Here is a 23,025-nt window from a genome sequence, read left to right as displayed (position 1 = left end):
ACTCAAGTCAGTCTCAAGAACGCCTCTCGTACAGAGAGCTCTACACTCCCACATAATTAACACAAGGGCCCAGGGGGCCTTCTGTCCCTGCAAAGGAGCCCCACTAATCTCCCATTGCTCAAAGGGGCCTGGGCTTAGGGCAGCCAGGATCAAACAGCCTCCTACCCGGATGGGCGGGACTTTGGGCTCCTCTTTGGTGGGCTGTGGCTTTTCGGTGTGAACACTTTCAATTGTGTTACGAAAGGACTGACGATCTTCAAGCCGGGGCTTCTTTTCGGGAAAGGATGCAGAGGCCGCCTGCTCAAAGGATTTCCTCTTCTGATCCTTGGGTTCCTGATCCACGGTCTCCTGAGGCAAGCTGGGAATTCTGTCTGGAGACGTGGAGACACGTGCCAGGTCATCTGGATCGGGCTGGATCCGGGAAGCCACAGTTTCCACCGGGAATTCGGAACTTTCTGGGTTGGGTGCTGCGGAGGATGTGCCAGGCAGGTGGGAACCACCCACCCCTGCTGCATCGGTCTTAGCCTCCCCATCCTTGTACAGGGGGATGTCTGGTGCCACAGACTGTGTGTCTTTAGCAACCTCTGCTTGTTCTGGCTCCTGTTTTTTGTACAGATTCCTTCGGGCTCTGGTTCGGAGATCTGGCCGAGAGCGTTTCTTGAAATGCCCATCTCGCTGCCGGGTGGCTGGGCCACGCTGCGGTCGTGTTGATTCTCCCGACACACGCAAGTCACTCTTGATTTCAACCTCCTCCTGGCCCACATTCTGCTGCAATGACTCTTCTTTGCTTAAACCCAATCTGCAAACCAAACTCACATTATCAGTTACAGGGCAGAGAGGGTACATCCACTATGAATAATATACACCCAAATATTAGATCTCTCAGAACAAAATAAATCTGCATGGTATGTAACACTAACCACAGAAAAACCTATGTCAGCTTCCCCACAAATGGCATTAAGCTAAATGCGAGTCACTGCAATCTCCACATTCCTGGGTGACGTAGCAGTATGCATGGCTTTGAGAACACCTGCCTCTGTCCCCCCAGAAACCACACTAGGACTCACAGGACCAAGGGCCTTACTTCTGTCCATAGTAGTCTTCGAAGAACTTTTCTTTCCATTGTTCCACCTTCTTTTCCTTCTCCATTTCCTGTCGTATCCTGACTTGCATCTCATGAGTGAATTCGCCTAGAGAGAAACAAAACTCTTCAAGTGGTGCATTAAGGATATTAAGGTCTGTCTTAGGAAAAGCCAAATCTTGCAGCTCTACCATGTCAGGAGTTTTCAAAATAACATGTAACTTTGGTGAGCTTGGAAATCATTTTTTTAACCCTATCTTCCTCACGCTGGCTCCCCTCTCCCTCAGAGGATCTCTCACATCGTGCTCTTATTCAGGACAGAACCAACACACCTATTATAAGGGAAATTTACCCTTCCCTTGGGCAATCAGTCCTTCAACAGCAAACAACACATTGATCAAAAAAGCAGAACAAAAACAAACAAGAGAATGTTCTTACTCCAAGCACAGAAAAAAGTTAACATAGCAGGCTCAGACAGGCCTGCTGACAAGGTGGGCCTCTGGCTGACATCTGGGACCTTGGATTTCAGGAGGGTCCCCACCCCATAACTGACAGGGAATGGCTCACTGTGCCTGAACAGTTGAAGCAAACCAGATGGTTTATGGTGAGCACTTGCTTTCCTTTGGGGAATCTGGCTTTTGGGTTTGGGTCACAGAGGCTTCCTACATGATCAGCTCCCAATAAAATCCATAGGCAGCAAGTCCTTGATGAGCTTCCCAGAAGACTACACTTGTGACTACGTGTGGTCACAACTCCTTGCTGAGGAAACTGAGCACATCCTGTGGGACGCCACCGGGAGAGGATCTCGGAAGTGTGCACCTGGTCTCCCTGGACTACACCCCAGACATATTTTCACTTTTTGCCAATTTTGCTCTGTATTCTTTCACTGAAATAAACTACAGCCATGAGTACAACTACATGCTGAGTCCTGTGAGTCCTCCTAGCAAATCATCGAACCTGGAGGGGAGTCTGGGGACCTCCCAGTGCACTTCCCACATAGCTTCCCCACAAAATTGAATTACGAGAAGCTAACAATCACTCCAGGTGGCAACATCTAAAAAGACAGAGCACCTGGTGGAACTTACCGAGTAGGTCAATGCCATGCTTACTGGAAAGAATAGGAGTTTATAGTTTTAATGATGAAGAGGCAATGCAGATGAATATATACACACAAAATAGTGAAAGCCCAAATACTCCTGTACCTTCTTTAGCGCTATGGGGCACATTAACATCCACCACGTCTATTAGAGGAAAGCCTGCCTTATACTAAATAATACCCCTTGGAAAAAAAAGAAAAAGACTTGAAAAGTGAGTATTTGGGTTTTGGGTTTTAAATACCAGGAGACAAGTGACACCACACATGGCAGGCACCTTTCAAGCCGCTGGGACGAGAATGTTTACTCACCATCAGCCAGGCGTTCCCGCCAGCTCTGAGCCGCGTGGGTGAAAAACTCATTGTTCAGTGCACTGCTGCTGAGACGCAACAGGCCATCAGTCCCCACCTGGAAGGATCAAGGCAAAAAAAAAAAACAATAAAGAAACTTAGAAAGAGAACAGAAGCTAGCCCAGAGAGAGCAAAGAGGAAGCCACCCATATGTACCTGTCTGTCCACTTCGGGCAGGAGGAAGAGGAGCTGCTGCTGGAAGTGGGACGGCAGGGCATGGAAGGTCCGAGAGTTGATCAGGGCCCGGAGGTTGGTGTTGACGAGAATGGACCCAGGCGTCTCAAAATCTATCTCTTCCCCTCTGTTGCGCTTCATTTGACCTGTGATTTTTCAAGCAGCAGGAAGCAAAATGTAGATTTTTCAGCTTCTTAAACCAAAAAAGCAAATGCCAACTGAGGGAGAACTTTGGTGGCAGCACCCAAGTTACCCAAAACTTATCTGCACACAATGAGCTCAATCATCCAGTCTACCCTAACCTATCGGCTACCATCAAACCTAAGAGAACACTTGGGCTTGCATCGTCTCAGACAAGACTCAGTAGCACGCTGTGTCACAGCCTGAAGGGACACTCTTCCCACAGAAAACCAGGCAAGGGGCAGGCTCTGAGCTTCCCTCCAAAGCTGGAGAACACGCTCCAAAAAGCCAATGGGAGAAACGATGGAAGTCTAAAAGTAAATCCGGTCAGCGTCCTACAGAAAAATCCGCAGAAGTCTTCTGTGAATGGGCTGGAGAGGTCTGACCTCCAGGCAGAAAGGTGCTAAGGGTTGTTTCAAGCCCACTGAAATGTCAATACCTCTCACAAAAGCCTCAGCAAATGGAATAGAGAGACCTGTGAGGCTTTATGATTGAGCAAGGCTGATGAGCTGGAGAGGCTACAAGACAGCAAACCTAGTTGCCACTTGGGTGATGGTTTATTCTAATTTTCAGAAGCCAAAGTTAGTCTTCTTAATGATTTCATGTGGCCCATCTACAAAACCCAGCATGGGGGCTTTGAGAAACAAATCCGGAAATAGCAAATGGCATACTAGCCTTGCAAATAGCCCTACTGCGGGTGGGAGGTGCACACTACTGAACTTGTCTGCATAGCCCAAATTCAACATAGGCTTCCACCCCATATACTAACTAAGTTATAAAAAAGGGCATCTGACAGAGACTGCAGACATTGAGAACTTGGCAGGATGCTACCGAAGAAAGAAAACAAATGTTGGAATTCTTCACTGAGACACTCAGAAGCAATTTTCACTCACTTGAGCACTCACTAAGCAGTATCAAGGCAGGCACAGGCTACGCCCTTACAGGGACATACAAGGAGCAATGTGGCACCATCTCTGCCCACAGGGAGTTCTCTCAGTCTAGCAGAGAAAAATCTATATGTGACATAACCAAAATACAAGGTAAAAACCAACAAAAAGTAGAGGGCCACCTGAGAAGTAAAAATACACTGTAAAGGAGTGGAGTAGAAGACATTATCTTCTCTCTAGGCCTGCAGGGGCCCCCTTACAGGCAGAGAAATGAGTGCCAAGCCACCTACCTGTGGCCGGCTTCCGGAAGCCTCTCAGGAGCGGGGCAGGGTCCCGGGCGACCTCGGCCTGGCCACGAATAGCAGCGCTGCCCAGGGCCAGAGAGCCACTGCTGCTGCTGGACGGGCTGCCGCTCTCGCCATCGGCGTGGCGGCCTGAGAACCCTGAAGGCACAGCATTCCACCAGTCAAAAGCAACACACGCCGCGCCCACGGCTCTCAGACAAGCTTACTTCTCCCAGCTCTCCCTGAGATGCTGCCAGCAATACCGGTGCTTCCATGGCCCAACCTTGGGCCATCAGAGATCACCACCTCCTGGTCTGGCTTTAAATTATCACGTAAGAATGCCAAACCGCCATCTTAGTTTGCACTGTATCTTTTACAAAGCACCTGCACACGCCTTCATGGGACGCTCACAACTGCCTGGTGTGGCCAGGGGAAGGGCGCCCAGCAGAGCCCATGCCGGAAGCTAGGTCGGGTCTCACCGCCACGGCGTGCTGCCTGCCAGAGGAGGGCTCCTGACTCTACTGGCATGGCACTACCTAGGCCAAGAGCTGCTGCCAGAGGGAGGCAGATCCCCAGGACCTGAGGAAGAAGCATCACAATCACGGGTTTACACATACCTGATGCAGATTCCACGTGGGCCCCGTTTACCTTCAGAGGAGTCAGGACAACTCGAGGCAGCATCACCCCGGTCTTCTTCTTCTGCTTGTTTGCCTATTTTCCCAGAGGGGATACAAAAGGAGCCTAAGTCACCCGCACGCCACAACAGCTGTCCCTCTCCACCACGTCTCCCTCGCTGTCTTGTAAAACAGAGTGAGTGTTCAACCAGCACGGGCAGGTAATGCCAATAACAGCAATGACTCATTCTACTGAGCCAGGTGCCGGCCACTGTGCCAAGCATCACCCCACACTGAAAAGAATGCGTTGCTCTCCCCACCTTGCAGGTAAGGAATTTGCCCAAAGCTAGTGAGTGGTGGGGCTGCAATTCAAACTGATGACTCCCAAGCTCATGTTCTCCCCACTCTGTGATACTCCTCCCTGAATGTTCCCAGGTTTTTCATAAATACAAACAAAAGTATCCACCCATGGTAAAGAGAAAAAACAAACTGCTCTGCTCTCAGATCTACTACCCACTTTTCCTATGGCCCACTTTTAAATGGTACTAACAGGTAGAGACCAAAGTGATTTTCTCCACTCTTCAACACGCTCAGTTAACTACAGGAGAAAGAGTCCTGTCTTGTGCCTGCCTCAATTATCCATCCAGCCTAGTCACCGACTCTCCCCCCACCTGTGAGGAAGCTCTGTAGCCGTCCCTGGGATTGGAATGAGGCCGACTCTGAGATTCGGTAGAACAGGAAGCATTAGAAGATGTTTCATCGAGAGAAACTGGAAGAGAGGGAAATACAAGTTAGACCCTAGTGACTGCTTGTGGCTCTTCACCCATCTTGTCAAGGGCACTTACCATCATTTTCACCACTCACAGTGCTGGCTTCATTAGACCCACAGCTCTCCACATCAGCTGTGTCCTCTGGCTCCTCTCCCTCCACTGCAGCCGGACTGCGAGACCACTGCAGGGCATCCTTCTGTGACAGCAAGGCACAACTCAGGTGAGCAAAACCCTACAAATCCTACAAGCACAGCAGTCATTCCTAAATGTGTATTGCTTTTGGAGAAGAGGGATTTAGAATATTGATTAAATTCCTATCCCTTTCTAATTGACCTCGTTTTCTCAGAAAGTTCTTCTCATACGTACATTAAGAAAGTTAGAGGGACTTCCCTGGTGGTGCAGTGGTTCAGAATCCACCTGCCAATGCGGGGGACACGGGTTTGATCCCTGGTCCAGGAGGACCCCGCATGCCGCGAAGTGACTGAGCCCGTGTGCCACAACTACTGAGCCCACGTGCCTAGAGCCTGTGTTCCACAAGAGAAGGCACCACAAAATGAGAAGCCTGTGCACCACAATGAAGAGTAGCCTCCGCTCGCCGCAACTAGAGAAAGCCCATGTGTAGCAATGAAGACTCAATGCAGCCCAAAATAAATTTTAAAAAAGTCAGATATAATTTTGCATCTAATCATTCATTAAACATTTATGGGGTGCCTCCTATAAACTACACCATGCTAGTTCCAGGCGCTGGGTGGGGTGGGAATAAGGAGGGGAATCAGGGCCCTGCCTTCAAGGAGCTCAAATGAGTAGAGGACAAAGTCAAATCTATAACAATACAAAGCACAGTGATAGAAGGATACAGAGAGAACTGTAGCAGCCCAGAACAGGGAACATCTAACTCACTGAGCTGGAGGGGAGTGCATGGAGGTACAGAAGGGAAATAAAGATCAGGGAGGTAAGGTTTCCAAGGAGATGTGCTGCTTGAGCTCAGTTTTAAAAGAAGTCAGTTAATAGATGGGTTGCCAGTGGGGAGGGAGAGGGAGTCCTAGGTAATGTGATGAGCCAATGTGGAAGAACATTCCAAATTCAAAGAAACCACAGACTTCAGTAGGTGTGTGGGAAACTGGATACGTGAGGAGGATAAAGAGACAGCAAGAGGGCTGATGATAATCATGGCACTGTGCTGAGGGATTAAGACTGATTTTTTTGAGTCTGAAGTATATTAATCAGGAGAATGGTCTGAGTTTTAGGAATTTCATTCTGTTAACCATGGGAAGTCTAGAGGCAGAAGAAGAGTTAGATTATGACAGAAATCTATTGAAAAGGATAAAGATCTAAACTAAAGTAAGATAGTGGGAACAAGGCTAGAGTGTAGAGGAGAGTTCCACTCCAAATTTCATCTCCTAACAAATACTTCTTCCAACAGTCTCTGTCGTGGAGTCTCAAAATGAAACTCTACCCATCCCCAAGGAAAACTTAGGAGCTACCTCGAAACCAGGAAGGAGTATGAATGAATATTGGAGGATGGAGAGAGGAGGAGCAGATATAGATTGGGGTGGGGATGTCTTCTTTGAGTAAAAGTGTGTGAAAAAGAGTAGGTAAAATCATGATTCCATCACTTAAAAATATGCCAGAAATTTACAAGGAAAATCCACAAAATTCTAACTCATCAATTCCATGGATTCCTTGATCCACCACATAATAGCCTCCCCTTATCTGAGGGGTTTTTTTCACTTTCCACAATCAACCATGATTGAAAAATATTAAATGAAAAGTAGCAGAAATAAACAACCCATTGGTTTCAAATTGCACGCTGTTCTGAGTAGTGTGCTAGAATCTCACACTGTCCAGCTCCGACCTACCTGGGATGTGGATCATTTGTCTAGCATAGCCCACCCATTCGTCACTAGGTGGCCATCTCAGTTATCAGATCGACTGTCATGGTATCACAGCACTTGTGTTCAAGAAACTCTTCACTTTACTTAATAATGGCCCCAAAGGCAAGTGTAGTGTGCTGGCACTTATTGCTCTGCCTGATTTATACTTTCTTAGTGTACCTAATATATAAATTAAACTTTATCATAGGTATGTATGTATAGGTAAAAACATAGTATATATAGAGTTAGGTACTATCCACAGTTTCAGGCATCCACTTGGGGTCCTGGAACATATTCCCCCACAGACAACGGGGGACTACTGTATTAAGTCTTCATCAGTTTATTTGCATTAATTTAAGCCAACATCAGGCTGACTTAAGTTAATAAAAAAGAAAATGGCTTTTTATATCTTTCTCTCTTTTCCCTACCAACCATAAATGCTCCTCACAGGATCAAAAGCTAAAGAATATTTTTAGTATTAATCTTGCAATTAGGCTTACTGACTGCCATGTTCTTGGAATGATGCAACAAATTTATTCCCTGAATCATACAGGCAAACTAAGACAAAATACTCATTTAATGAAGAAAAGAGGTCTATTACATTGTCAAAACTGACCCCAAAACTCCAGTTCTGGCAAGAGTGTGGGAAAATCACATATACACTGTTGGTGAGAGTGAAAATGGTATAAAAAGGTTTATACACAGCCAGTGGGAAAGTAAACTGTAAGCAAAAATCTAAAAACTGTATATACCTTTTAACCCAACACTTGTAAGACTCACCCAGGACATTATCTTAAAAAGGAGAAAATCAATCGATTGAACTACATTAAAATTAATATCCTCTGTTCAGCAAATGATACCATTAATAGAGTAAAAAGGGCAAGCTACCTACAGAGTTGAAGAATGGATCTGCAATTCATATAACCAATAAAGAACTTGTATCTAGACTGCGTAAGTCAATAAGAAAAAGGCAACCCAGGGACTTCCCTGGCAGTCCAGTGGTTAGGACTCTGCTTCCACTGAAGGGGGCACGGGTTTGATCCCTAGCCCAGGAACTAAGATCCCGCATGCCACGCGGCACGCTCCCCCTCCCCCCCAAAAAAAAGAAAAGAGAGAGAGAAAAAGGCAACCAGTAAGAAAAATAGGCAGACCTGTATTAGGCACTGTACCAAAGAGGATATCCAAATGGCCAACATTCACACGGAAAGGTATTTAACCTCAATAAAGTAAGGAAGACACAAAACAATGCAAATTAAAACCACAATGAGATGACATCACATCCACAAGAATGGCTAAAATTGAAGTTTAACAATACCAAGCAGTGCTAATGAGGATGTGGAACAGGGAACAGGTACACTGAAAATGGATCCAGGCATTTAAGAATGTGGTTTGGCATTATCTGCTACACTTGAAGATACGAACATCCTATAACCCAGCAATGTCAGTCCTAGGTTTGGATTCCCTAGGGAAATACATGCATGTACACATCCAGATGTTCATGACAGCGTCATTTGTAACTTCGGTTATAAACAAAGAGCCCATCAGTAGAATCATTACATGGATTAATTGATGTATTGATTAATACTCAATAAATGGATATTACACAATAAAAAAAGAACGAACTACAGCTACTCACAACAACATGGATGAACTGTATTGTGCTCATGCAGGAGAATGTCCTTGGAGCAATGTATACCCCTTGTGTCCTTTCCCTTATTTTTTAAAACTGAGGTACAATTTACAAAGAGTGAAATGTATAGTATCTGATTAGTTTTGACAAATGTGTATCAAGGGACTTCCCTGGTGGTGCAGTGGTTAAGAATCCGCCTGTCAACTCATGGGACATGGGTTCGAGCCCTGGTCCAGGAAGATCCCACATGCCGCAGAGCAACTAAGCCCGTGTGCCACAACTACTGAGCCTGTGCTCTAGAGTCCGCAAGTCACAACTACTGAAGCCCACGCGCCTTGAGCCCGTGCTCCACAACAAGAGAAGCCACCGCAATGAGAAGCCCGTGTACCGCAACAAAGAGTAGCCCCCACTCGCTGCAACTAGAGAAAGCCCACACACAACAACAAAGATCCAACGCAGTCAAAAATAAATAAATAAATTTATTTTATTTTATTTTTAAATTTAATTTTTTTATTTATTTTTGGCTGCATTGGGTCTTCGTTGCTACGCACAGGTTTTCCCTAGTTGTGGCGAGTGGGGGCTACTCTGTTGCAGTGTGCGTGGGCTTCTCGTTGCAGTGGCTTCTCTTGTTGCGGAGCATGGGCTGTACGTATGTGGGCTTCAGTAGTTGTGGCGTGCGGGCTCAGTAGCTGTGGCTTGTGGGCTCTAGAGTGTAGGCTCAGTACTGTGGCACACAGGCTTAGTTGCTCCGCAGCATGTGGGATCTTCCCAGACGAGGTTAAACCTGTGTCCCCTGCATTGGCAGGCAGATTCTTAATCACTGCACCACCAGGGAAGCCCAATAAATTTATTTCTAAACATGCATACCAAGATACAGAACACACCCAACACTCCTAAAAGTTCCCTTGTGCCCCTTTCTCGTCAATCCCCACTCTACAGTGCCCCTCCCACCCCACAGAGACAATGGTTGTTCCAATTTCTACCACCAAAAATTAGTTTTGCCTATTTTTGTTCTACATGTAAATGCAATCATACAGTAGGTACTCTCTTTTGTCTGGCTTCTTTCACTCAGTCTCATGTCTATGAGAGTCATCCATGCTGCTGCATACATCAGTAGTTCATTACTTGTTATTACAGAGTAGCATTCATATGCAACCATTTGTTTATCTATTCTCCTGTTGAAGGCATTTGGGTTATTTCCAAATTTGGGTTATTATGAACAAAGCGACTCTGAACATTCTTGTACACAGCTTTTATCGACATGTTTTCATTTTTCCTGAGTAAATATCTAAGAATAGAATAGTGGGGGTATAGGATGGATGAATGTTCAACTTTATTTAAAAAAAAAAAAAAAAGCCAAAGATTTACACTCCCAACAACACTGTATGCGAGTTCCAGGTGCTCCACATCCTCACCAACATTTGGTGGTATCAGTCTTATTTTAGCCATTCTAATGTAGTGAGTACCTCACTGTGGCTTTAATTTTCATTTTCCTCATGACTAAAGATATTGAGTGCATTTTTATGTGCTTACTGGCCATTCTCATATCTTCCTTTTTGAAGTTGGTTGTTCAAGTGTTTTTATTTGTTAAAAAAAAAAGGGGGGGGGAATTCCCTGGCAGTCCAGTGGTTAGGACTTGCCACTCTACTGCAGGGGTCACAGATTAGATCCCTGGTTGGAGAACTAAGATTCTGAAAGCTGCATGGCCAAAACAACCCCCCAAAAACAAAAAGAGTTACTTGTCTTTTTTTATTATAGCTATTCTGAATCATTTTTTAATTTTGATAATGGGCATGTATTTCCTTTACAAATAGATTTTGAACACCTTTATTTGGAAATAATTTCAAATTTAAAGAAAAGCTGTAAGAATAAAAATAGTACAAAGAACACCTGCCATATAATTTTTACCTGTGCTCACCTATTAACACAAATAAATGTTTTTAAAATACATAAAATATATTAGTTTGGCAAGGCAACTGGCAAAGAGGCTAGAGATGGGGGAAAAAGCAACCAGCATTAATAAATAAACCCAGATACAATATTTTCCCATAAGTCAAATGTTTTAAAAAATAAAATGCACTGTAAATACCAGAAGCCCCAAACATGAATAAAATGGAATGCTAAAATTTAAACCGATGAAGTTTTAAACCACTCAGGATTAGGTTCACAACTAAAAAAATGATAAGCAAATTTCAGGTATGCCTTTGTTTTCTTTATGGGTCTGACAAACCTGTCCTCAACAAGAAATCTGTACTCTCTCTTAGAGAAGACTGATCTGAGGGTTGTTTAATGTATATTATTAAAAACTAAGGTACTGACCATTCAACAGTATATTAGAGTTCCTAACCAATGCATAAGAAAAAGAAACAAGAAGGAATTAGAAGAAACCATTATCCACACTGAAGATGCAAGGGATTCCTACCTAGCAAGAAATTCAGCAATGCTGTAAGATTCAAAATCACATTAAAAACACAAGCGATCCTAACATCAGCAATAATACCAGCAATTAGAAAATGTAATTTATAACAAAGAATATGTTACTCTGAGATAAAGCTCACAAAAGAAACAATCATTTTATGAAGAAAACAAAATTTTATCAAGAAAGGTTTAAAACTTAGTAAACAGAGAGCTACACCACGTTCTTGATTAAGAAGACTCAACACTATAAAGATGTCAACTCTTCTCAAATTGACTTGTAGGTTCAATGAAATTGCAATAAAACTCTCAACCAGATTTTTTTTTTTTTTGGTAGAACTTGACTGTACAGGGACAAGCAATGGGCCACAAATAAGCCAAGACACTCCTGAAGAACAAGATGAGAGGCTCTGCTTTTTTAATTTTAATTTTTATTTTTTTAATAAAGCTCTAGTAATGAAGTGAGTAGATTAGCAGTTGCTAGGGGCTAGGGGGAAGGGAGAATAGGAAATGACTGCTAAAGGGTATGGGGTTTCTTTTAAGGGTAATGAAAATGTTCTGGAATTATATAATGGTGATAATTGCATACGTTTATGAATATACTAAAAGCCACTGAATTGTACACTTTAAATGGGTAAACTATATGGTCTGTGAGTTACATCCCAAAAAACCTGTATAAAAATTTGCTTACTAAATTTGACAGCTCTGAAAACATGAAAGAATCTAATCAAAATTTATAAAAACCACATTAAAAACATTAAAGTGTATAGAAAGTTTATAGATCGAAAGTTAAAATTCATTTTTAGACAATGGTCCGTTATTATGTTTTAACTTTGTTATGTGAATCCTAAAGAAAGATTAAAACTTGTAAAGCAACCTCTGTGTATGCTTGAGAAAAGGCTTTATCCTTTTTAAAAATACTTAATGTAAAAAAGTTCTTTGAATTTGAAATCCATTTGCATTATCAGAAGCAATTTCAATATTACAGCTGTCAAAGAAAAGAACTGTTATTTAAGAAATGAACACATTCTTGGAATACAGTTTAAAGACAAGAAATTGTCTGAGATCTCATTAATGACAAAAAAGTAGATTTCATCAACCAGAAAAATTCTCATTTGTGATGTGCCACCCACATCTGCAAACAAAGTTCCTAGCTGATGGTGACCATAGGCCCATGATTACTCCTCTGAAACCCCTGGGTCTAGATGTGTTTTCGAACTTAGGATTTCTTGAATTTTACAATGGCAATATATCATATTAACACCACCAGCAACCCATAATCAAACACAGTAATATTTTTTGAATTAACATATATGCACATACTAGGTGAAATAAATAGGTTTAAAGTGTCCTTGTCAGTCTAGATCAGAGATTTGCCACCAAATGAGTTTAAGCAAGTCAGGTTTTACTGCCAAGTGAGTTAGAAATAAATTTTGTCAGTTCTCAAAATATTTCAGATTTCCGTATTGTTAATAAGGGGTTACTGGACGATTAAAAAAGCACATGCTTCTTGATAAAATTTTTGAAAAGATTTGGAAGTTTTATAATTCAACTTTTCTCATCACAAGTGTAACACATAAAGAAAATGTAGTAAAATATTTTTGAGCCCCACACAGCACCTCCAAATCACCTCCATTTTTCCCATTAAAAGATAGGGAAGTATCTCCTAGAAAAATTTCACACATTTGCATATGAAGACTACTAAAGTAAAAGGATGATTATTGCAGCAATTTTACTATTATAGTTTGTAACAATGAAAAACTGGAAAAATTGTGAAAAACCTAAATGTCCACAATAGGGGACTGGATAAATAAAAAGATATATTGATATGATGCACTATTAAATGGTAGGTAAAAGGAATAAAAAAATACATCTATATAAACAAACCACACATTTTCCATGGACACGTATGAGTAAGAAGGATACACATTAAATTGGTGACAGTAGTTGGTTGCTATTGGGAAGGAACAAGGGCCATAGGCCTGGATGGCATATACAAGGGTTGGGTTTGGTGTAGAAGTCAAAGGCATTTCTCACTTTCTCTGCACAAAGGCTGCAGCTTCCATTTAAACACGGCGAAATGAACACACACAGCTCTCTGCAAACTCCTGAAGCCTCATTTAGAATGGCTGCATTTTAAAAAGTACAAATGCACAAAGAGAAAGAGGGAAGAAAAGGCAGTAGATGAGAACTATCAATAAAATTCTAGAAGATGAGTAACAGGAAGACAAGAAGTGATGACTCAGCAGGGGAAAGAAAACCGAAGTCTAAGACTGCAGAGGGAAAAGCCACAAAGAGCAAGCCAGTTCTACTGTAAAAACCCCCAAGGGGGCAGGGATTAAGAGGTACCAGGAACCACTACAGACAGAGGTGAGGCATGGGGATGAAAATAGGAGAAGTGGTTCTAAGTCCAAAGAAGAAGTCAGACCCCTCAGATCTCCTCTCTGTCCCCAAACAGTCAAGCAATACCCTTCTCCAGCTCCAGAAGAAAACAGATTTATATTCTGACTGGACTAAACCAGAAAGGTTCTGGAATAGAAGACGCCAGTTCAAGGAGTGGGGAGAGACTGAGGTGCCACACTCCATAAACGGAAGCATTAAGTCAAAAGACCATATACAAAATGGTGACATCATTAGCTCTCTCCCCCAACTACGGCTCCCAAAGCTCCCCAAATAGTGGCAGCCCTACAGCCCCAGCCTACTCTTGGCTACCTGGCAAGAGATGGGAGGATCTCTCCTCTTGCAAAAAGTGCCCAGCCTGAAAAAGTACACCTTCAAAGTACAGATAATTGGGGGATTCCAAAAAAACATCCAGATCCTCACTCTACCACAGTCAACAAGCAGTGCCCACAAGCACAGAATCTGTCAGTTCTCAGTGTAAATGACCTATCAACAACTACCAGATAAGTAAGCACTACTGTTATACGAAGGATAGCAACCAAAATAAACAAAGGAGGAACCGAGATAATGAAGATCTCACAGCAAATGTCCTCTAAGAGATAGTCCAAAAACAAGTACAAAATGCTATTTTTAAAAAATAAAGGAACATCAGAGAACATGAGCAATGTGCTAGTAATTTAAAATAATACCCCCCCAAATCAGCAATAACAACCAATAGGCTATTTCTCAGAGAACTGACTCGAAAGAAAAAGAGAACAGGCTGCTGCATCAAGAAAAATCCCACATGCAACAAACGAAGGTTCCAGAAAGAGAAAACCGAAAAAGACATGAAGTTTTCCCAAAATTAAAAGACCTGAGTTTCCAGGTTTAATAAGGCAAAATATAATGCCCAGCACAATGAATGAAGACCCATTCCGCAACACCTCACCATGAAATTTGAGAATACAGGATTGAAAAAGAGATCCTAAAATCTTCTAATCAGAGAGAACACATTACACAACAAAGAAGTCAGAATGGCATCACGTGTCTCAAGAGCAGTTTTAGAGAATGTAATAGAATAACATCTTTTGGAATTCTGAGTCAAACCCATAATCCAGTATGGAACACAGAACAAAGACATGTAAGGTCTCAAATAATTTACCTCCTATGCACCTGTTCTCAGGAAGCAACTGGAGAATGTGCTACATAAATAAACAACAAAAACAACACCTGCATGAGGTATAGGAAACAGAGGCTATAACTCAGGAGAAAGGTGATGAGAATTCCTAAGATGAGAATGAAAGGAACTCCCAGGGAAACAGCTATATGCATGTCAGACAGGGTAACCAACTTGCCTCAGGTGTGTCTGGGACTTTGCTCATTTTAGCACTGAAAGTCCTGCACCCCAGGAAATTCCTCAATCCTGGGCAAACCAGGATGGCTGCCCACCCGATAAAAAGTCCACACTGGGAACCGGAATAAAGACAGCAACAGGACCAACCTTTAGAAAGAACAACAAAACCACTGTGTCTGACCATATCAAGAGGACTTTTATAGCATTAGGCTTCATCTTTTCTGTTTGTAATCCACACTGTTTTTTTATTCCTCATCTTTATCATTTTACTTTTGAAGTAAATGTGAACTATAACATGGTTATAAAAGTCACAATTATCTAAAGGGTTACACTCAGAGAATCGACAGTGCCCCCCTTTATCCCTTTCTTCCTCCCCCAACTCCCCAGCTTTCCAATCCATTCCTACCCATCCCCTGGTTAGGTAACCAATCTCATTAGTTTCCAGCTTATTTCTCTTGTGTTTCTTTTTACACAAATGATAATATATACACCTAATTTCCCCTTCATCCTTGGACAAAAAAATGGCATGCTATATATAGCAAAGTGCAAAATACTTTCTTCACTTAACAATGTATCCTGGGACTTTCCTGACAGTCCAGCAGTTAAGACTCCACACTTCCAATGCAGGGGGCGCGGGTTCGATCTCAGGTAGGAGAACCAAGATCCCACATGCCGTGAGGCGCAGCCAAAAAAAAAAAAGTATCCTGGAAATGACTCTTTCATTTTATAGATATTCTTCCTCGTTCTCTTCTCAGCTGCATAATACTCCACAATGCAGACATACCAAACTTTCTTTATGCAATTACTTCCCCACATGCTGGCTGGCATTTAGATGTCTTCTTAATATTTTACAAATAGAAATGCCACTGCCTTGAATAACCTTGTGAATCTGTGCTTTTATATTACTGAAGGTGTATCTTCAGGATAAATTCTTAAAGTGGAAATGATGGGTCAAAAGGTAGATGTAAATGTAATTTTGTTAACAGCCAAATTCCCCTCAAAAAAAGTTGTTCTGACTTGTGTTCCTAACAGCAAAGTATGACATGCCTGTTTTCCCACAGGCTTGAAAAGAGAAAATATACTGTGATACTTAAAAAATTTTTTGCTTTATGTATTTAAATAACACAACCACACTGAAAGGGGGGAAGGGGTGGATCTAACCCAAGTAGCAATTCCATTTTTAAATTTCTTTTAAAAATATTTATTTATTTATTTGGCTGCACTGGGTCTTAGTTGTGGCATGTGAACTCTTAGTTGCGGCATGCGTGCAGGATCTAGTTCCCTGACTAGGGATCGAACCTGGGTCCCCTGCATTGAGAGTGCAGAGTCTTAGCCACTGGATCACCAGGGAAGTCCCTCAAGTAGCAATTCTTAAACACAGTATTTTAACTATGTACACTTGGGCTAAAGAAATAAATGAACTATAAACAAATATTGAGCTCTAGTTAGATTTTTCATAGGAGAATAGGTTGGCAATTCTGAAAGTATTAAATGTTTATTCTAGACCTGAGCAAATAACTAGATACAAAGTAGATAGAGTAGGGAGCCAAACCTAAACGTAAGAGCCAAATATATACAGCGTCTATAGAAGAAAATGTAATAAAATATTCATTGGAAAGGAAAGATTTCTAACAACACTAACTATATACGTTCATTAAATTTTTAAAATGGACTTTCTCAAAATTGAAAATTTCTACTCAAAGACAGCTTAATAAAAATGAAAAGGCGGGGACTTCCCTGGCAGTCCAGTGGTTAGGACTTGGTGCTTTCACTGCTGTGGCCCTGAGTTTGATCCCTGTTAGGGGAACTAAAGAAAGATCTTAAAAAAACAAAAAAATTGAAAAGGCAGCCTACAGATTGGTAAAAATATCCGCAATACACATACCTGACAAAGGACTTGTATCCAGGGTATATATATTTTTTAAATCTACAAATGGAAACCAAAATGACTATACTTCAATTTAAAAATAAAAGGGGAAGGGCTGTTATTTTCTTCCTCCCATTAGGTGTGTATACAAGAAATGTGAGGAAAGGAGCCCCAGTGGCCAAGAGTAGGATGTTAGAGCCTGAGTGGGGAACAGAAGGTATTCACATTTGAGGGCAGCATGGTATGGGAATGAGAGCTAAAAAAGGGTGAAATTCCCAAACAAGGAATGACAAGGGGCAGAGTATCAAAGCCCAAGTTGGGTGAGGAGGGTGCTTATATGAGACAGCAGCCTGATGTAGGGGATCAGAGTCTGAGCAGGCAAGGCCATCATCCATGGGGGCCAACCTAGCAGAGGGTGTTGGAATTCAAGAGGCGTCAAGAGGGCATCTTCATGAGGGAAAGGCAGCAACACTGATGGGAGAGATTAGTTATATAAGAGAGTGGGAAAATTAAACAATATATTAAGAGATATACTAGATATATACAGATAACAGGAAAAATAGGAGTTGGATTTCTTACTGCTGGAGAAGTGAGTTACAAATATGGAAAGGGAGGGACTTCGTCCAGTGGGTAAGACTCTGTGTTCCCAATGCAGGGAGCCCGGGTTTGATACCCAGTCGGGAAACTAGATCCCGCATGCATGATGCAACTAACAGTTCGCATGCTGCAACTAAGAAGTCCTCACGGCACAACTAAAAATCCCGCATGCCTCAATGAAGATCCCTTGTGCCACAACTAAGACCCAGCGCAGCCAAAATAAATAAATAAAAATAAATGAATGAATGTTAAAAATAATATGGAGGACTTCCCTGGTGGCGCAGTGGTTAAGAATCCGCCTGCCAATGCAGGGGACACGGGTTTGAGCCCTGGTCCAGGAAGATCCCACATGCCGCAGAGCAACTAAGCCTGCGAGCCACAACTACTGAAGCCCGCTCGCCTAGAGCCCGTGCTTTGCAACAAGAGAAGCCACCGCAATGAGAAGCCTGCGCACTGCAACAAAGAGTAGCCCCCGCTCACTGCAACTAGAGAAAGCCTGTGTGCAGCAACGAAGACCCAATGCAGCCAAAAATAAATAAATAAATAGGTTTATTTTTTTTAATGTTTAATTTAAAAAAAAATTTTTTTTAAATATGAAAGGAAAGGCAGAAAAGTAGAATGAACCCTCTGGGCTTGCATTAGAATTTGTGTTATTAGTGTAAACTTACGGTTTTCAATATATTTAGATAAAACTACACATAAATATAGATATAAGGGCATATATGTATATAAGTGCATATTTGTATATGTATGTAAATACACTCAAATATTCCTTAGCTGCTTTTCACTGAGCGGAACTGGGATCAGCAACACCCCAATAACATCAAGCATATTTAAAACCTACATCTTGGCTTCTAAATGCCACTACACATTAAAAGAACCAGGGCTCTGTGGAGAAATGCTAATAATAAGGGCTAAGGCAGGGAAAGTACACAGTGAGCCTAGATCATCTTTTGCCAGAAAGAAGACAGCACTCCAGGAATGATGGGAATATGTCAAAGGGACAGAAGCCATACTGACAAAATTCCCACCAGCCAAATCAGGGACAATTTGAACATCTAAATAAGTAATAATAACAGATTATAACACACTGAATAAAATAGAAAACCATGATTTCATACCAACATAAACAAACCAAAATTTGGAAGAATGGGATATCACAGAGCTTAAAAGCCCCTCCCACAAAATAGTTATTAAAAGGGGAAAAAAGAGGAGTTTTACAGTGATGAAGTCTGGCAGATGCTCCTTAACCAAGTGATAAAAGTAGACATCATTAGTAATAGGACAAGTAGAAATAATGAGCCAACTGACAAGATGCACTAAGAAGCATCACTTCTCTGATAATACCTGACACAGATGCATAACTTGAATCGAATCATGAGAAAACCTAAGATGAACCTAAGAAAACCCAAAATGAACATTTTATGAAAAAACTATGAAATAATCTTCAAAACAGTCAAGGTTGTGAAAGACAAGGAAAGATGAAGGAACTGTTCTGGACTGAAGGAGACCAAATCCTTATACCAACTACATACAACATGTAATTTCGCTTTTTTTTTTTTTTTTTTTTCTTTCTTTCTTGGCCACATCGCACAGCATGTGGGCTCTTAGTTCCCCCACCAGGGATCGAACCCACGCCTCCTGCACTGGAAGCACAGTCTTAACCACTAACCACCAGGGAAGTCCCACAACATGTAATTCTGAACCAGATCCTTTAGGCATAAAGGATATTACAGGGACAATTAACAAAACTTAAACGGAATCAGAAGATTAGATGGCAAAAATGGCTCAATGTAATTTTCTGAATTTGATACATGTATTATGGAAATGTAGATGTCCTTAATTGTAACACATATACACTAAAGTATTAAGGTATTGTAACAAGGCCCTAAAATGGTTCAGGAAAAGAGATCTTTTTTACATTGTACTTAAGACTTTTCTGAAAGTTTAATCACTGTTAAAAAATCAAAAATTATTTTTTAAATGGGCAAAACACTTTAATAGACAATTCACATATGAAAATGATACAAATGGCCAATAAGTACATGAGAAGGTACTCATCATCATTTATCACGAGAAATATCAATTAAAACAATGAGATATGTATAAAAAAAACAACCATGTATTTATTAAAGCTGGATAATTTTTGACAAAATTCAATACACATTCATGATAAGAACTTTCAGCAAACTAGGACTAGAACTTCCTCAACTCAATGAAGAGCATCTACAAAATATCTATAGCTAACATCATACCAATGGTAAAAGACTGAATGCTTTTCCACTAAGACTGAGAAGAAGGCAAGGATGTCCACACTCACCTCTCCTATTCAACACAACCCCTGAAATCCTAGCCAGTGAAATCAGTCAAGAAAAGGATATAAAAGGCACATACAACAGAAAGAATATATGGAATTGGCCCTATTCACGGATAACATGATAACCTACATAGAAAATCCCAAGTAATCTAAAGGAAAAACTCCTAGAACAAGTGAGTTTATCACATTCACAGGACAGAGGTCAACATAAAAAAAAAAAACAAAAACCAGTACTATCTATATGCTAGCAATCAACAATTAGAAACCAAAAGTAAAAACACAATACCATTTACAATAGCTTCTCTACAAATTAAATATTAAAGGTGTAGATCTAACAAAACATGTATAGACTCTGTATGCTAAAAACCAAAAACTGCTGATGAAAATACCAAAAACAATCTAAGTAAATGAAAAGTCATACCATCCATAAACTGGAAGACTCAACATAGTTAAGATGTCAATTCTCCCCAAACTGATCTATTGGTTTAATGTATTTACTACTAAAATCTCAACAAAGTATTTTGCAGATATAGTTAGGACAGTTCTATATGGAAAGGCAAAGATACTATAATAGGTAAAACAATCCTGAAAAAGAATGAAGTTGAAGGAAGCACATCACCTAATTTTACAACTTATCATATGGGCATACAACAGTAATCAAGATAACATGGTACTGACAGAGGAAAACCCATACAGGTTAATGGAAGAGAGACCAAAAGCAGAACCTTTTAAAAATATGGCAAACTGATTTTTTACAGAGGTGTAAAAGCAATTTAAATGGTGTTGGAACAACTGGCCATCCAGAGGCAAAAAACCCCCAAAACCTTAACACAACCTTATACCTAATTAAAAAATTAACTCAAAAGAAATTGTAGACCTAAATGTAAAATATTAAACTTTTAGAAGAAAATATAAGGAAAAAATTTTCTATCATCTAGAGTTAGGCAAAGAGTTCTTAAGACATGATGCACACAAACACAAAAACAAACCTATAAATTTTAAAAACTGATAAATTAGACTTCATCAAGATTCAAAACCTTTCCTCTGTAAAAGACACTCCTAAAAACATGAGAAGATAAGCCACACACTGGGAGAAAATATTTGCAAGTCACATATCCAACAAATAACTTCTATCTAGAACACTTTACAGTCAACAATAAGAAAACAATCCAATTAGAAACTGGACAAAAGACATGAACATAAACTGCACCCAAAAAAAGATATTCAGATGGAACATAAGGGAAGATATTCAAGATAATGAGCCATAAGGGAAATGCAAATTAAAGGCCATATGAGATTCTACTATGAATGGATAAAAGGAAAAATACCAACAATATCAAGTGCTAATGAGAAAGCAGAACAACTCACACACATACATTGCTAGTGAGAACAAAAAATGGTACTACCAATCTGGAAAATAGTGTGGCAGTTTCCCATAGAGTTAAACACATACATAGCAGCACAGGGAGCTCAGCTCAGTGCTCTGTGATGACCTAGATGGGTGGGATGGGGTAGGGGAGGTCCCAGAGGGAGGAGAGGTACATATACATATAGCTGATTCACTCCATTGTACAGCAGAAACTAACACAACATTGTAAAGCAATTTTACTCCAATTTAAAAAAAATAATAAAATAAACTGAGGAGAACAGTGAAAACACACACACACACACACACACACACACACACACACACACACACACAAACACACACAGCATATGACCCGGCAATTCCACTCGTAGATTTATCCCAAAGAAATAAAAACGTTTTCACACTGCAACCTGCATGCAAATGTCACAATAGTTTTATTTGTAACAGCCCCAAACTGGTAACAATCCAAATGTTCTTCAGTATAAGAATGACTAACAACCTATGACATGTCCATAAAGTGGAATACTATCAAACAATAAAATGGAAGTGTCGATATACATAACAACTTCGATAAACCTCAGGTGTTATGCTGAGTGAAAAAAGCCAATCTCAAAAGGCTTTCTGTATGATTCTATTCCATTCTGGAAAAGATAAAATTATACTAAGGCCATCCTAGACATCAAGTATACTAGTTTTCTACTGTTGTATAACAAACTGTCACAAACTTAGTAGCTTAAAACAACATACATTTATTATCTCAATTTTCAGGGGTGAGGAATCTGGGCATGGTTTAGCTGGATTCTCTGCTCAAGGGCTCATAAGTTTCAAATTGAGGTGTCAACAAAACTGCTTTCTTTTCTGGAGCTCAGTGTCCTTTTCCAAGATCATGTGGTTATTGGCACAAAATTTCTTGTGGTGCAGAGTTAAGGTCACCTTCTTGCTGGCTGTCATCTGGATCTTTCACTCAGCTCCTAGGGACCTCTGTAGTTTTTGCCGTGTGGCCCTCTCACAATATAGCAGCTTACTTCTCCCATCTCTGACCTCCAGGTGCTCTTTTAAAGGGCTTCCCTGATTGGGTCAGGCCAACTCAAGATAACAGCTCTTTGAGGTAACTGACTAGAGATCTTAAATACATCTGTAAACTCTCTTCACCTTTGCCATATTCTATTGGTGAGAAGCCAATTGCAAATCTCACTCCCATGCCCAAGAAAGAGATTAAAGAAAGGCATCAATTATTAGGATCTTTTTTTGCTCCGTGGTATGTGGGATCTTCCCGGACCGGGGCACGAACCCGTGTCCCCCGCATCGGCAGGCGGACTCCCAACCACTGTGCCACCAGGGAAGCCTCCTACATATATTTTTAATCCAAAGACAGAATACGAAATTAAGCTTTACCCATTTAGTATATGGAATGACCCAGCTGCCCTTTCTCAATTCCTACATCACATTCAGTATTCTGAAATTCTTTTCAGCATGTTTCATATGCATAGTTAGGTAGATTAACAGACTTTATCTAATTTTAACCAGGCTTACTAACATTACCATAAAGAAAAGGCAGTTTTGAGGTAATACTGCTAATGCAAGTACAAGGGACACTAAGAAAACAGAGGAGCTGACAATTTTATAGCAAGTATATAAACTCTTCATCAGGTATGTTACACGATAAAGTCAACAACGAGTAAATCATGCTCCAAAAGATGTTAGCCCAAACATTCAAAATGAGATAAGACTAGTTGAAACACACCTTCTGCCATTTAATAATTTCACTCTAATGTTAACTATTTATTTT

At 41.0% G+C, this 23,025-nt stretch overlaps 1 protein-coding gene across 2 annotated transcripts in view; it reads right to left on the bottom strand.

The window, feature by feature from the left end:
• Positions 1 to 23,025, bottom strand: part of ASXL1 (ASXL transcriptional regulator 1) — a 61,084-nt gene that overhangs the window by 5,339 nt on the left and 32,720 nt on the right. Inside the window, exons 5-12 of one of the 2 annotated variants that reach the window (XM_067012392.1) lie at positions 5,510 to 5,630; positions 5,336 to 5,433; positions 4,668 to 4,761; positions 4,057 to 4,209; positions 2,682 to 2,845; positions 2,487 to 2,583; positions 1,085 to 1,190; positions 166 to 799 (exon numbers count right to left, since the gene is read on the bottom strand). In XM_067012392.1, the coding sequence (XP_066868493.1) occupies positions 166 to 799; positions 1,085 to 1,190; positions 2,487 to 2,583; positions 2,682 to 2,845; positions 4,057 to 4,209; positions 4,668 to 4,761; positions 5,336 to 5,433; positions 5,510 to 5,630 (1,467 nt within the window). The remainder of the gene's footprint in view (positions 1 to 165; positions 800 to 1,084; positions 1,191 to 2,486; positions 2,584 to 2,681; positions 2,846 to 4,056; positions 4,210 to 4,667; positions 4,762 to 5,335; positions 5,434 to 5,509; positions 5,631 to 23,025) is intronic. The other variant, XM_067012391.1, reaches the window with a different exon arrangement.

The sequence above is a fragment of the Kogia breviceps genome, chromosome 14, assembly GCF_026419965.1.
Source record: "Kogia breviceps isolate mKogBre1 chromosome 14, mKogBre1 haplotype 1, whole genome shotgun sequence".
Lineage (NCBI taxonomy): Eukaryota > Metazoa > Chordata > Mammalia > Artiodactyla > Physeteridae > Kogia > Kogia breviceps.
This window is presented reverse-complemented; position numbering and strand designations above follow the sequence as displayed.